Source organism: Mauremys mutica, chromosome 3 (assembly GCF_020497125.1).
Source record: "Mauremys mutica isolate MM-2020 ecotype Southern chromosome 3, ASM2049712v1, whole genome shotgun sequence".
NCBI classification, from domain to species: domain Eukaryota; kingdom Metazoa; phylum Chordata; order Testudines; family Geoemydidae; genus Mauremys; species Mauremys mutica.
The window spans coordinates 197,484,937-197,501,640 of NC_059074.1; the positions used below are offsets into that span (position 1 = coordinate 197,484,937).

Below are 16,704 nucleotides of genomic sequence, written 5' to 3' on the forward strand. Positions count from 1 at the left end.
AGTCAACCTCTGTCCTATTTGTTTTATTTTTACTATAAACCAACTCAGTCCTGTGTTTGCAGGAAGGGTGTATTTACCCAATTAGGATAATAAGCTGTGATGTGCTTTTGTCTCTTTAAAGGAGCAAACAAATCTTAATCTCTCTCAATGGTCCAGGAGAGGGCTAGAGATTTTGGAACACGTGTTTTTTGGGGAAATTTGGGACTGGGAATGTGTTGGGGTCATCTTGCCAGGGGTAAGCAGAGTGTGGCTGGGGGGTAACAAGCAAGTTGCTGGAGTCAGAATAGCTGAATCAGAGGTGCTTAACCCACAGACACTCAGTTCAAGCTTGTATGCTGGTGGGGAGCTCAGTTATCTTGAAGCACTAAGAGTTACAGGGCAGACTGTGACACAACCGCTCACTGGTCTGAGTTGCACCCCAGAATGTGACAAGTACGTTGACTGTACACAACGCCTTACAAAGAGGTATTGACTGATTTTCTACATACACAAGACCTATGAGATGAGGTTTTCCCATGGCACCAACAAATTTTACCTCAGAATTTTCTTTAAAAATACAGTAAACAATTTTTTTCTCCTCCTACAATGTTTTACTTGGGTCAAAGTGATTGATATACAGCATTTTCACCAGAGGTGCCAGGGCTCACGCAATTTTTTTTACTTTCATAACTGACGTGGCAAGCCCATAGGTGCTGGGGCTATGAACTGCCAAACCTAGAGATGCCGAGGCTTGGCCCTGGCAAGCCTTGGCACAAATTAAGCACTGATTTTCACTTAAGTACATTCTATGCCAGGAACGAGATTAGGTAATGTGGGACAACCTCAGCAAGTCTGAGCTCTAATCTATCCTCCCAAGAGGGTGTCTTCCATCCTTTTTCTTTTAATGGTTGTATCAAAGTATATATAGAAGAAGTAACAAAAGCTTTCTTAATTTAATAAACTAGTATTCTTAATGAATGCAGGCGTTGTCAGCTCTGCTTTATCAGCCTCTCGCCCGAATAGCAGCCTGAAGATCATATACAGAAGTTTTATTCCCAAGGTGGCTTTACTTATCATTTCAGAATATGACCTGTCTGTCTGGATGATAGTATTTTTGGCTTTGGGGACTCTACTGAATCTCTTTGGGACCAGGCTGAGAGGAACTACACAGAGTAAGTAAATTGTTTTAATTTTGTACTAGTTGAAAATCACCTTTTCTTCCCCCCTCAACGTTAGCTAGATGACAGTGGCATGATGGCTGATTTTCATTTCAATCAGACGAGCATATGATTAACACCTAATTAGAATGCAGAAATAGAAAGGAGATCATTTTTTAACCTACCCAGGAGAATAGCGTGTCTTTTTTTTTAAAAAAAAGATTATGTTAATTAATGATCCTGACATAAAAAAGCTACCAAAATAGCCATCTGAATGCCTTTGCTATACTTTCGAAATTGTCAGTGTTTTCATTATAAATCCACATATTCAGAGGTTTATTTCACAGTAATTATATATACCTTCAGGCTCAAAACTGGGCACAAAAGATCTCAGCTTAGGCAGAAATATATGTATTTTTACATATCTACAAACAAAAAAGAGTTCAGCTGACAGCTTTAAAACTACAGAAATATGCACCAATCAAGCAAACAAACAAAACATTACCATATTAGGGGGAGTTGCTTGAATTAGTTTCATGTTTAAAAGCTTTTCTTTCGTCAACGAAATGCCACTAGGTAGCTGCTCCAGTCCCTTTGGGTATTTAAAGAGAGTGGACTATATAAATGTGACTACTATGGCTAGGAAAATAAATCTGATGTTAAGCTGAAAGGGAAGACACCTCACTGTATGTGTAAGTCCCAAGGCAAAATTCTCAGACTTCTTGTGTCCATCTGCACTCAGTATGTAGAGATAAATATGAGATCTGTTGTCCCAAGCTCCCACTTCAACCAGCTGTCTTTGGAAAATGAGGAGCCAAGGCTATATTGCTGAAATCACTAAAGAGAACAGAAGGACCAGCCAGCCATAGCACAAGAATAGCTGAACTGGGTTGCTTGGCTGCCTTTGTTGTCTCTGAAGGTAGCGCAGCCTCTGACTGATTAGCTGAGCAGTGTATTGAAATGGATCTGGGGGTTCAACCAGGACAAGGAGTTTTGGAGATCAAAGCAGGACATTGTGATGTCCAAGGTCTTGAACCTGGACCTGTGAGTGCCCAGACAGCCATTGCATGCTGGCTGCCACCTGATGCCTGCTGAAACCTACCAGGCAAGGAACTAGCAGAACTACAGCTGCAGCCATGGCACCACCCACGGGAGCCCTGACTGGAGGATCGCTTGGCTCCACCAACTGGTCCAACCATGCTATTGAAGCCAGGAGGCAGGATAGGAAGCTGTCTGAGCAAGTGGGTGATTCCTTATTGTTCTATTGGACCCTGCTTGTGCATGTTTCCTGAATTCTGCACACAACTCTGCTCCTGTTTCCTGCTCCATTCCTGGCTCCTGCCTTCACTTGTAGTTCCCACCATGCAGCTGCGATGTGCCTGATCCTGGCCTCACGCCTCTCTTCCAAACAGTGCTTACAGTTCTGGCTCTGACCGCCAGCCCCAACTTTTGACTCTGACTCTGGCTTGACTCTTGGCTTTGGCATTTGGTATCTCACCCTGGCTCTGATTCTCAGCTTCGATCGCTGGCTCTGACTCTGGTCATCAGGAGTTGACCCTGGTGCTGACCGTCAACTCCATTCCAGGAGTTGGATGCCTGCTCTACCCACTAGGCCTGACTTCTGCTCTGATCACTAGGCCAGACCGCTTACATCTCAGTCTCTAACATACCGTCCAGTAAAACCCAGGACTACTGGGAGGACTGCTCTTACACCCTGATAAGTTGCACCTCACCTGACTCCCTCCATTCTTCCTGATACAGTCATGTGACCGTAGTGAAGAAATTAGGAAAAGACCTGTTTTCTTCAAACACTAGAACAAGGAACTTTATTAGAATAAGGAAAACAGCCTTATCCTTAAAGCTACTCTGTCTTTCCTTCTTCTTGACTTCAGATCTCTTGCCTAGATTATTCCCTACCCAACACCCTGGTGCCTGGCTTCCTGCCACATTTTTAAAGATATAGTACTCAGATCCTTACAGAGTTCGCAGTTCTTCTCTCTGAAGTTTTTCTCCATTCTTCCTTCCCGTGCTAAGATGCTGTGTGTGGCTAGGGGAGAAAATGGGCTCTGTATGTTCAAGCTGCAGTACCAGTTCCAGCTGCTACCTCCACTGCTAATCCAGGCCAATCAGATTGAGTCCACATAATTCATGTATATCTTCAGCCACCACCACTTCAGCAAGCAGGCAAACATAGGTGCCATCAGTTCTCCCTGCTGGTGAGGCAGGGTCCAGCCAAGGACCAAGAATATGGCTGTCATGCAGGAAAGGCAGTTTTATTTCAGCTGTTAGTGGTGAAGAACGTCACTGTAACTGCACACACAAACAGAGGCTTTTCAAAGTTGGCCACTGATCTGAATATAACATACTACATCAGACGTTACTGACTCAGGATAAAGTTAATATACAAAGAATCTGGCTAAAGATTCTGGCTTGCTGGCTAGGGAGACCTCCTCCTATAAATATGCTAAAAAAGGTGACCGGATTTCTAAATACCTCTCCTCTTTTTGGCACTTATCGTCTGTAGGCACTTAGTGTGAAAGCTTTTCCATTACATGGACAGTCCATATTTTACTATACCACAATTTCATAGGAGGAGTCACATTTTTCCAATAATGTGCAATACAAAGTCTAGCTGCTAACAATAAAAAAATAAATTCATTTGTCATACCTGAGATACCACTCTTGAAAACCTTGACTCCATTATAGTCAAAGATAAAACTTCCACTGAATTGAATGGGCCCAGGATTTCATCCATTCTGTTATGCTGCAAATTCCACGCCCCTCCAGCCATGTTCCATCCCCACTAAAAATTGTACACCTGCTAGCTAAAACATATGGAGCCAAATGTTACCCACTTAAGGCTACAAAAATCTATTGAAATATTAATCCCAGCAAAGAATCAGGAACATATTGACTTATTTTCTATGAATGCATTATTCATCTACATCAGTTGTTGTTTTGATGGAATGGGTGGCAGATACACTTTGCAGATTTTTATTTTCCTAATTAGGTGCATACTAAAAGTTGTAACATTTTGTGCAAGTAAAAGAATAAAACCTCTGCTGCTATTGAATTTAAGTTGTTTTTTGAGCAGCGAAAAAGTCCTGAAGCCTTTCATGTCAGTGACATACGGCATCGCACACATTGGGAGTTTTCTTTTCTTTTCTTTTTTTTTCCTTTTGAGATACATAATGTGATTCTGAAATAAAAGTGACAAACATTTTTTAACATTGCATATGTTCAAAGATCTCTGCCAAGGGGAAGAAAAAAAAAAAACCTACGGGGACCAGGAGCTAAAAGTCCCACAGTTCCATTGTGATATATAATGGGGCAATGTCTGTGACCTTGTCAAATTAGCACAGAAAGAAGCATTCTGAATTGTTTAAAGGGGCTTAATGTGCATTTTTAAAATGAATTTCTAGAGAATAATTTCCTATAGGATGGAACCCAATTCTATTCTGTGCTCTGAAGAACTCTGTTAAACCTTGAGAGGTTTATGAAATATGAAAATGTAGTTGGCTAAAGAGAGAGCCTAGGTGGTCTGCAGCAAATTAACCCAGTACTGCTGATTACTACCATTCTTGTGAGTTTGCTCTAAGGGATTTCCATCCTTACAATATAATACCATTTACTAACTGCTAAACTAGATTTGCCCTCTGGCTGCAAGTCAGCAGATATGGGTGTAAAACATGGCTAGAAATTAGTTTGACTTAGAGCTACATTTCAAGACTAGAGCAGAGCTGTGTGTAAAGCACAACTAAATACATACAAATCGTTGCTTATTGTCTTGTTTTCCCTGGTGAGCGCAATGTAGTTAAGTTTTAGACTGCGATACAGTGATGGTCTGTGCCCTGCCTGCCACGTATAAATTACTTCTGCTATACTGCATTTAATATTTAGTGTTCAGTAAATCAGGATATGTCTCTGTAAGGGTTGTTTTGTAACAATTAACCTCAGAAAGTGGCTAGCTCAATTTGCATGATAATGAGACATTCATCCAAGAGACATTGAAGTTAAACATGCTAATAAGTTTTTCGGCAAACACCTGACGGTTGGGCACAACAATGGACTTGGGTAAGAAAACCTTTTATTAAATGCAAATCAGTTTTCCAGTAAACACTGCCACAGAAAACTGAGAAGGACCTACTGTGAAATACAAGGAGATGCGCCAGCAAGGAAATATTTTCAATGATTCCAGGTTGAATAGGAATACATTTACTATATTCTGAATCAAACTGACACAGTTAAAATCTTCACTGTTGCGTCAAAAGGGGGAAAAGACTACATGATGGTAGAGAGGTGTCAGTGGGGACGGTTGCCTCCCTTTTCAGGAACATGACAGTTTTTCAGGGATATGACAGTTTTCTGTACTGCACTGTATTCCTAAGTTTAGAGCCTTGCTTATGTCACATAGTGAGCAGACTATCACTCTGTTTTTATATCCTCCTTTAACTTTTATTTTGCAATTTACTCTGCATTTTGTACTCCAGGCCCAAAAGTACCTGAGATTTTTATTTAAGGTAACTTCAACTGAATATTGTTCAATTGGGGTAACCACTGCTGGACATCTTGGAGAGAAGAGACAAGGAACTTAACTTACAGAGAGGATGCCAAGTCAGGAATAGACATATGTACACTTGGTTAAGTACAAAATAGACTGTGGTCCCCTCCTCCTGCTCCCCAACAACAGTGAAACAAGAGAGCTGGCGTTGGTTAGTGAGAGCAAAGGAACCGCCAAACAATCTGAAGGAGTCGGGCCAGCTGTAACAGGGTGTCAAGGTTCTTTTCTCTTTATCCACCCTGTTGGAAGGAGATACGGACTAATTTATGCAGACTCATTATTGCAGGTGTGCTTCTGGTGTGGAGTTAGGAGTGGCACTAATTAAAGGGATCTGTTCTCTACAGTGGAGAAGTCTCTGCAAGGAAGCCCTAAGAACAGCCAAGCTTAGGGAGAAAGCTTAGGCTGAAGTTTGTTGTTGTTTAAATTACCAACAAAACCATACCCGAAGAAGAGGGTAAGTGTAGACTAAATACAGTAGACCACATCCTCAGCTGGTGTAAATTGCTGTAACTCCACTGAAGTCAATGGAGCTTTGCCAATTTACACTGGCTGACTACGTCTGGAGTACAAGGGCTTGGCTACACTGGAGAGTTGCAGCGCTAGTGGTGGGTTTACAGTGCTGCAACTTACTCACCGTCCACACTTGCAAGGCACATACAGCGCTGCATCTCCCTGGCTGCAGCGCTGGCTGTACTCCTGCTCTGCCTCAGGTATAACTATTGCAGCGCTGGTGATGCAGCACTGCTCCACCAGTGTGGCCACCAAAAGCGCTGTAATTGGCCTCCAGAATTTTCTCATAATGCTTTTAACTAAAGAACTCTCTTTGTTTTGTTATGATGCCTTTCTTTGTTTTGTTGTGAACTCGGGGCTCCCGGAGCTGCTTATCTAAAAATCAAACACAGCTCCTGTTTGCTGTGAATGAGGCAGGCAGGGGGATGAATGTCTACAGCTAATGTTTGCTTGAGGAGAGAAACAGCACAGCGGGGGGGAGGGGGGGAAAGGGAGTCCGTCGGAGCAGCTGCTTATCTGGTCTGCAGGCTATTTGCATTTAAGAGTGAATGAGGGGTCGGGGAAATGGTCAGAATTTGCAAGGCAGGGGGCTGACACAGTGTCGGCTCCAAAAATCCACTCTCTCTCTCTCTCTCCCCCCCATGCTCCCTGTCACACTCCACCTCACCCCCCTCTTTTGAAAAGCACGTTGCAGCCACTTGAACGCTGGGATAGCTGCCCATAATGCACCACTCCAAACAGCGCTGCAAATGCTGCAAATGTGGCCACACTCCAGCGCTTTCCCTACACAGCTGTACGAAGACAGCTTTAACTCCCAGCGCTGCACACCTGCAAGTGTAGCCAAGCCCCAAGAGAACTCCAGCTGAATTTTGGGGAGGGTGTGTGGGAAGGGGAATCACATAATGTACTCTCATCGTATGATGAATGATGATGATGACGACACTCTCCATTCCACTAGTTTCTCTGGAGGATATTAAACAGCAGGTACTAAAGACATACCTTTTTAAAATCAGCAGGTCCAGATAACTAGCATCCAAGAGTTTTAAAATAGCTATCTGAGGCGCTCCCTGGACCATTGATATTGATTTTCAATAAATCTTGGAACACTGGGGAAGTTCCAGAAGACTGGAACAAAGTTAACATAGTGCCAATATTTAAAAGGGTAAATGGGATGACCCATGTAATTATAGGCCTGACAGTCTGACATTGATCCTGGGCAAGATACTGGAGCAGTTGACTTGAGGAAGAGGACTTGATCAATACAGAATTAAAGGAGGGTAATATAATTAATGCCAATCAACTTGGGTTTATGGAAAATAGATCCTATCGAACTAACTTGATGCCTTTTTTGATGAAACAACAAGTTTGGTTGACAAAGGTAATATTCTTGATGTAATGTACTTAGACTTCTCCAAAGCATTTTACTTGGTACATTTTGATTAAAAAATTAGAATGATATAAAATTAATACGGCACACATTAAATCGATTAAAAGCAAACAATTATAGTCTGAAAGAACTGACATGAGGAACAAATATTTAATAATGGGCTCTTCAATCTATCAGAGAAAGACATAATATTCCCCTGGGTGGAAGCTGAAGCGAGACAAATTCAGACAGGAAACAAGGCATAATTTTTTAACACTAAGAGTAATTAATCATTGAAACATCTTACAAAGGAGCATTGTGAATTCTCGATCAATGGCATTTTTAAAATCAATATTGGAGGTTCTTCTAACAGATATTATGTAGGGAATTATTTTGGGGAAATTCTATGGCCTGCACTACATAGGATGTCAGACTAGATTATCACAATGGTCCCTTCTGGCCTACACACCAGTCTACAAACTGGTTCCAAATGTCAAAAGGTTTTCTTCTCACTTTTTTGCAAAGAATGATTTTTAAAGATTACCCTTGTTACAGAAATCAAGTATGTTTTTGAAGATACTAAGAAATATTTGTATTTTATTGCTAATCTATTTATGTTCACCTTGATAAACATGTTAACGTCTAGTATTTTAAAATGCACATCAGAATAGATTATGGAAAACCATACAATTTATAAGAATTTTTTTTTCTAGAACATTAGTTAGACCTTTTCAGTGATTACCAACTAATGGCCCCCAGTGGGGTTTCTGCTACTGGTATATGATTTCACACACAAATCAGATCTTCTGCCAAATCAAGCACCCCTCCTTTTCTCCAAAAATGAACAAATGGCCCAAGAGATTACTTCTGAATTGTTGCATTCATTGATATACAATAGTCTAGCATGCATCATGCTTTAAAATACATCACACTGAGGACTTAGATTTGATGTGCTCCTAAGCACCAGGGAGCACAACAATATAATGGGGAGGTGCTATACTGGGAGATGCTATACGGGGACCCAAGACAGACGCAGTGACACAGCTGGACCTCCAGTCCATCTTTAGAAGTAGTGATGATGTAAACGCATGATTTTTAAAAAAAAACATTTGTACTGTGGCAACACACAATGGCCCCAATCAGGATGTGGGTTCCATTCCACTAGGTGGTACAAAAATATAGGAAGCTAGGGTCCTGTCTCTGAAGAGTTTACAAAAGAAAGGAATGATTATAGCGAGCAAATAAAGGGGTGGGGGGATCTGCAGGCTGGAAGGCTCCGAATTAGAAGGAACTGGTTTAGAGAAGGCAAGAAAAGGAGGTAGCAAGTGTTATTCCCAATGTTAATGATTATTTACACCAATATATGCAGTCTGCAAACTACGTGCCACTTTACAAACAGATTGAGTCACATTCCTTTCCCTAAAGTGTTTACAACTCAAGTAAAACACACAGAGAAGATAAGCACTCCCAATGCAATCCATGACTGCTACAGCTCTTCTGAACTCTTATAACAAGGCCTCCATTCAAGGCAGACACAGGGATTTCTAAGAGCCTGGGGAGGACATTATATCAAGTTAATTGAAGGAGCTAGAAAAGCGCTGGGACAGCACACTGAGCCAGAAAGGAGTAGGAAGAACCAGAGAAGGAGCCAACAGGACATAGAAAAGGTTCAAATATAGGTCAGGCAAGGGACAGACATAACAGTGGGTATAGATAATGTCCAGGGAAATAGACATTCTTTGTGTCTTAAAAACAATAGCCCAAGCCATAGAGCAAGATGAGAAAATAGCTTTTGTCTAAAGAGCTCTTGCCCATCTGTTTGACTCTAATTTGCAGTCTACTTTGCCAAAAGAAGTCAGGCTCCCTGAAGCACCATTAAAATCAAAATGATTAGGAAGGGAATTGAAGCAAATAGTACACACGAGTTGTGAGACACACAGATTTAGTTCTGGAAAAGGAAAGGTTGTTTGTTCATTTTAGATGTCTGGTGAAAAAGCATGAAATTGAAATAGGATCAGGCAAAACACTGAAAACGCATAGGGCTGGATAGAATATTTTCAGTTTCTACTATTACGTCTGTTTTAGGATTTAATAAACCAAATAAAAATAGCCCAGACTTTCAAAAATACAAGCATAAAGTTAGACTCCTAAGGCAAAGTTTAGACACCTAAAAAAATGGCCAGATTTTCAAAAGGGCTGACTAAGCATCTAGAACAGCTATTGACTTCACCACTGGAGTCTTTAAGATCCGTGGAACTCTGGAGAGTCAGGCCAGTTTTTTAGGGACTTAAATATGGACTTCAGAGTGTAACTTTGGTCATCCATTTTAAAAAACCTCAGCATACAATTTTTGCATTCAACTCTAAAATACCGTGCTCAATTTATCACTTAATATCTCTGGACAATCTTGGTAAACAGAACCCCAAAGATACATTTCCAAGCTGAAATATCATATAGATCATTATTTAGGAAACGATTCTAACCTGAGCTATGCAAAATTAAACATTTTGTGAGAAAAGTATTAAACAACGCTAGACACTTTGAAATCTGCTGGCTGTCAAAATATAGAAACAGGCATATCTTAAATTTAAGACATCATAGTTATTTTATTCATTCAGTCACTTTTTTCTGCTCAATTCTCCAATTCGGTGCCACTTAACATATTCCATCAGATTTAAGAAGAAAAAAAAGGAAGAAAAGAGAAACAGAGCAGGATATATGGAGACCACTCTGTTGAAAGCATTTTGTTTCATAAAAAAAATAACCGTCATGACAGTATAGTTGTGGAAGTAGTTCAGGTCTGGTAATGTTTGACATAAGTGTGAAATTTTAAGTAAGTAGACAGTTTCCAATGAAAAGTAATACTATAATAAAGTGAAAGGAACCTAAAAATTAACGAATTCAGAGATTATTTTCATCATAAAGCTCTTTGGTGTAAACCAGCTCCTAAAAAGCTACTGTCCCTGGTAGCTGTTCCACTGAAGCTCATTATATACATTCCCAATACAGGATTCTCTTCATTATTATATGAAAACTTTGTATCTCAGGAACAACTTTACGCAGAGGATGTGTTTTTACTTTGCCTAGAAAGTTCACAATGAACAGGAAATGTATTGTTTCAATTAGAATATATTTTCCTTTAGCCTCCATATAGCTTATTAAATATGATAATATTCCTGCTATATATGGTCCAAACTACCACTGATGTTTCGCACCTGCTTTGTTGTATTTTACATAGTCCTAATTTCAAAGGATCAGTTGCATACTTATTGCTATGGTCTTTCACAATTTTGGAGTCAAACTAAGTAATCCTGAAATCTGATCAGGAAAGTTTTTTTTATTTCATACCTCATTGTGATTCTTGTTCAACCATTCCTTAATAGTGGTAAGGGCAATAACGGCAGCAGGCTCATTTGGAAAACCTGAACAAAGAGTGGAAATAAAAAGAAGAAATAGGTAAGTTGTGTGTGCATAAATACATACGGAAAATATAAAAGATCTGATAATGTCATGTGCTACAATGTTTTTTTATCAGCAGGAGCTGAGGATTACATTTGGTAAAAGTTTTCCAAATTTGTGTTTTTGGATGAAGTTTTTTAACAACATTTTGAGTTTAAAGAAGGATGATCTGCATTTTTTTAATGAAAATATCATCCCATTTTTCTTCCAGGCATATACCTAGTCATTTAAAAAAAATTTTGAAGTGTTAAATAAAAAAAAAAAACATGGCAAGTTTTTTTTCCCACATTTTGATCAACTCTATTTGGTAAAACTCTATTATTCAAGAGTCATAGAGTACAGGTCATACCACAGAATTGAAAATAAAATCTTTATATCATACAAACATGTATTATGTGTATACTTCATAAGATATAGAAAAACTCTTTTAGAAATATCTTGAGTTTTAAAAAATCTACCATTTTTTAAATCTTAGTGCCTGTAAAACCACGAGTCCAACTCTGAGAGCCTCATAAAGAGGAAAACAAATGTAACACATTTTAGAGACCTCTACTAATCTACTATGTAAGATAATGTTGTAAATGTAAGAGTTTACTAAGCATAACATTTTGAATATAAGCTCAGATATTTCCAGATATACCAAAGATAGTGAAAAGAATTTTCCAATGGTATAGAGCTCATTGACTTCATGGTTTATAGGTATAAGACCAAAAGATGTTTTCATTACTTTTCCTAGGAAATTCCAAATTTGAAGGGATAGGCTATTTTTGTGATAGGTACTTTAAAAAAAATAGAACTGTGTGAACACTGTTCAGTGGGTTGGATTATTAAAATATTCCGGGCAGAGATAAAATTGTGGGTCGAATGCAACTGAGATGGTCAAAAGTGCTAGAAAGTAACACCTTTATCACAGTTTGGTATACATCAGTGTACATGTATAGTATTTTAACTTTATTCACATACCACATAAGTGGAAACAGTTCCCCACTTCCTGAAAGTAAAAAAAGAAAACCCCACATTGGCCTTGATTGTCCATTGCCTTGCAGCTTGATGGGCCTAATTCTCATTTGTACTAAGGGTACATTTAGACTCACTTTAGGATCTTTTTAAATTGCCAGAGCAGTGACCATGGCATTTAAGGAAACTCACCTCTTTGGAATTATTTTAATTGTTATGTTTGTGTGCCTTAATGTTAGCCAAACAGGCAAAAGTATTTACATGCTTCAAACGAAGTGTCCATTGGCTTTGAATCATGTCTCCATAACATCATTTCCCCCAAAAGAAGGATTTTACCCTCATCAAGTGCACAGTTTTGAACTGACAAATGAGATGTCTACTGTCTATTCATTTAGAAGGTTAAAACACAAACAGACATTAATCGCACTTGATTAGTATTAACATTCAATATATGCAAATGTTGTACATGTTTCTTATTAAAGAATAAACCTTTCGTTTTAGGGACCCAAACCAGAGAGATGCCAAAGACCTTCTACCCTTATTGAAATCAATGGAAATTGATCAATGGGGGTTCTCTGCAATTTGCTGGTATGATCCCCTAGGGTTGCACATCCTTGAAACATTTACCAAGGATGCTGTTAAGTTTACTTGGTCCTCCCTCAGTGCAGTGGGCTGGACTTGACTTCTCAAGGTCCCTTCGAGACCTAGATTTCTATGAGTCTATGACACTAAGCTATCAAAGCAAATTCCTCATACCACAAACCAATGATCAGTTCTTTTTTAAACTAACAGAACCCAAAGTGGGCTCTTCTTAACAGTATCAGATGGTCAAATTCTGCTCTAGTTGTACACTGGTAACATTGACTTCAAACAAATGCGTGCGAATGCATCCCAGGGAAGAAACCGACTCTTTGAATGAATTTCATTTCAGTTGGGTAACAGACATTTAAAACAGACATCTGTTACATGCAAATTAATAAAACTCTTCCTATCAAACCAGGCCAGCATTTCCCTGCCTTGTAATTGACACGTCTGCATGGCCATACAATGGTTGGGTAGTAATGCCAAGCATATTTCAGACACCTAAATTTTACCATTGTTTATACATGGAATGTTTAGTTACAGAACAAGTCTACTTCTAGCAAGATTTGCCTTTAAGACTTGATTTTCCTCCCCACTGCAGGATTCTTGCCCAAAGCTGCGATAAAATATTCTCGATTTTATGGAATTATAAATCCTTGAGTAAGCTGTACATTATTTAGAAAAATGCTTCCATACTAAATAACCTTAAATAGAAGTTGATCTACAATATTGGTGCTCATTTACCACTAAATAGCCAGGATGTGAAAGAAATAGCTTGGGGAACAAAATAAAAACACTGAACTCTACTTATGATTTCAAGAACTATCTTAAAATCTATAGGAGCCTTTTCTGACAACAGTTACACACACACAGAAAAAAAAAACCTAATTACTTTACACATTTTTTTCTGGCGATATTACTGAAAAAGACAATCACATGGGCTTTATGCATAACTAATACACAATGACAGAAGGATGGATTTTCGCTTGCTATTTTGGATTCTCTTGGCACAAAAGGCCCTACATGTGCCTGAATCCAGTGAACATGAAAACATTTAGCTTTGTAGACTTAGGTGAAGGGAGACAAAGTGCAATGTGATCTTTTAAAACATGTTTTTGTTTTGTTTTTATCTTAAATCTGCATTTCTCAGCCATAACAGTCCTTGTCTGCTCACTCCCACCCTCCCTCCCGCACATATACTGTCTCCTTTCTGCACAAAAAGCAATCTCAGTGAACACGTGGGAATCAAATTACTTGAAAGAAATGAGTTTGAGGAGCGTCATGGTTAACCAATTGCTGGAGCCACAGCTTAGCCAATTCTGACTAACGGCTCAATTTCACAAAAGATAAAACAGGTAAAGTAATAAGATCGACACTGGCCCATATTACTGCGGTGAATGTTCCTCCAGAATACTGAAAAGGACGAGGGCACAAGCCAAGGGAGCATTAGTCATAAGGTACAAGCAACCTCTGTATCCATGCAGCACGTTATTTGAATTACTTGGGGGAGGGGTAGTATTTCTCTTGTGAAGTTTAAATTTAATTTAAAAGAAAAAGTTTATTTATCCCCACAGTCCCTAATATGAAATGGGGTTTTCCAGATTCTCCAGTGGCTAAGATGGCAGCATCTTGGAAATAATACTGTGCAGCAACGTAAAAACATTGAGAGTCATCTTAGTCTAAATGGAAATTTTGATCTGACCCTCACCATTCTGCTGGGACTGCCAATTACCACTCACATTCTGTTAGCAGTAGCCATTTTAAAATCTTTTCCTTTTAATATAGCAATATTCCTATCACAGTTGGCAGGGGCTTATGTTGCACCCACTACGTTAGCAGGGCTGGCACGCTGTATAAAAACGCTGATGGATTTCTGCTGAATCACTGAGATAGGTGTGGCTTATTAATCCTACATTGGATTTAAGATGGCAGAAGGAACCAGGGTCTGAGACAGACAGTTCCTATGGGATTCGAAAAAAAGAACTCTAGGCTAGGCTGAGCTTTGTTATGGTATTGTTATTTCACACTGCCAATAAAAAAATTCCAGAAAGTGGGTGAGTGTGGGCACTCACTCAGTGTGTTTGTTTTGTTGTTCCTGAGTGGGAAAGGACTTCAGCCATAAATATGCCATGGATGCTACAGTGGCATAGCTCCTGTGGTGCGGTGCGGATGCTGACTACAGCAAGAGAAGGCATTTTTCCATCACTGTAGGAACGCCACCTCCCCAACTGATGGCAGCTAGGTCGATGGAAGCATTCTTCTATCAACCTAGTTACATCTACACTGGGGATTAGATTATGTCGGCATAGCAGCACTCAGGGGTGTGGAGCCGTAGCTATGTCAACCCAAGTTTTAAATGTAGACCAGGCCTAAGCCTATTCACAATTCCCTGTAAGTTTCTTCTTCTGTTATCCCAGAATATTAACATGAATCAAAAACTCAGAAGCTGCTATAGATACTTGCTCAGTCTTCACAGCCACTGTTTTCTTTTCATACTATTCAAGACTGGTTAGCTGGTTTTGTCTTTAGCAAATATTGGTATATATGCTGATATGTTCATTCTCTTGATTTCCAAAAGTGTGTTATCAAAAAGGTGCATTTTTAAAAAATACACTTTAGATAGCTAATTTAAATAAAAAGAGAAAGCAAAAGGATCTATCATCAGTTTTTGCCTTTACATGCTCCCTAGTTTAAAAAATAAATCTGTTATGTCTAGGGCTGGGCGGAAAAGAAAAAAATGGAGGTTTCACCATTTGTTTTCATTCCTATGTGGAACAAAAATGAGACTTTTCAATTCTTTTCATTAAAAAGGAGGAGGAGGAGACCTACAGCCATAGGTGTAATTTGCAAGGTAGGCATGGAATTTGTCCCCTCCACAATGTGTATCCCTGTTGCCCTGACTGGAGCTGTCCCCCAAATATAGAAGTCAAACTACTCCTATGTCACAGCAGAACACACCCATAGTCCAGTAGCAGAACATTTGCCTGGGCTGTGGGAAATCCAGATTCAAGGACCTTCCCTGCCCTTCCCTTTGAAACAGGGACTTGAACCTGGGTCTCCCAAAAGCCCAAATGAGCGTTCTAACCACTGGGCTATTGACTTTTCTGGGCACTTGCTTTCAATTCCATCCTGCACCTGAGAAGCCTTCACAACTGAAGTTTCATTGAAATTAAAACATTTCTGTGAAAAGTTCCAGTTTTGATAAATCATCTTTTCTGATGGAAAAAAGTTTTATCGACAAAATTCCCAACCAGCTCTCATTATGAATGAACTGCATCCTTTATGCACCTTTGTATATATCTATTACACTGGGTGACCGCCTGTGAAAGCTTCAAAGATCTTCAAACATACATGCTCTGGTATCTGTTTCGGGACATTTTATCTTCTTTCTTCCTGGGAATTATAACAGTGGCCAGAGAAATGGTTTCTGAAACAAATTCTGTACTATGCAAGGTGTTCCAACTCCTATTGTCATAATTCTTCAGAGAAGAGATGATAAAAGAATAACTTTGAATCATTTGAAAGAGATTATATAAAAGAGAAGCAGATCTTTTTAGGGAAGGAGAATAGTGAGGAGGGGTGAGGTGAAAGGGATAGTCATTGAGGATATATGTTGGGGTCTCCACTCCATTTTCTCTTATTTCCTGGAAAATGATTAGCATGATTTACTCTGAGGAAAAGAAAGAACACAAAACTCCCCTCCTTCATTAATTTATGGAGAACCTGATGACATTCCCAGTAGTCAGACACTCTGGGGTAAATATTCAGCTTCTTTTGCTGTGGGAATTTACCAAAGGAACATCCATGCTATTGTTAAATGGTATTTCACGCCTAATTTGCCTGTGCAGTATGTGGAAAATGTCCAGTGAGTAACAGTATAATGAGGATTTTGTGGGAGAATATTAATGGAGTTCTATTTTAGTGACTTCAAGATTGTATAGAGACACTAAGGGTTTTATTACTTAGGATTGACCCAGAGTAAAGTTAAGTACTAAGGGTGAAAAATGTTACTGTCAGTTAATATGCAACCAAACTAGCGTATTAACGCAAATACTAAATAGTCCACATTTCATATGATGTACTTCAAGATGATAGAAACGCAATTTCTACAAGCATACAGTATTAACTGAAAC

The 16,704-nt window shown here is 39.3% G+C and overlaps 1 protein-coding gene across 3 annotated transcripts in view; it reads right to left on the reverse strand.

Moving 5' to 3' along the window:
• MACROD2 (mono-ADP ribosylhydrolase 2) overlaps positions 1-16,704 on the reverse strand; it is a 1,343,640-nt gene that overhangs the window by 355,418 nt on the left and 971,518 nt on the right. For all 3 annotated transcript variants that reach the window (XM_045009265.1, XM_045009263.1, XM_045009264.1), the window contains exon 8: positions 10,922-10,995. In XM_045009265.1, the coding sequence (XP_044865200.1) occupies positions 10,922-10,995 (74 nt within the window). The remainder of the gene's footprint in view (positions 1-10,921; positions 10,996-16,704) is intronic.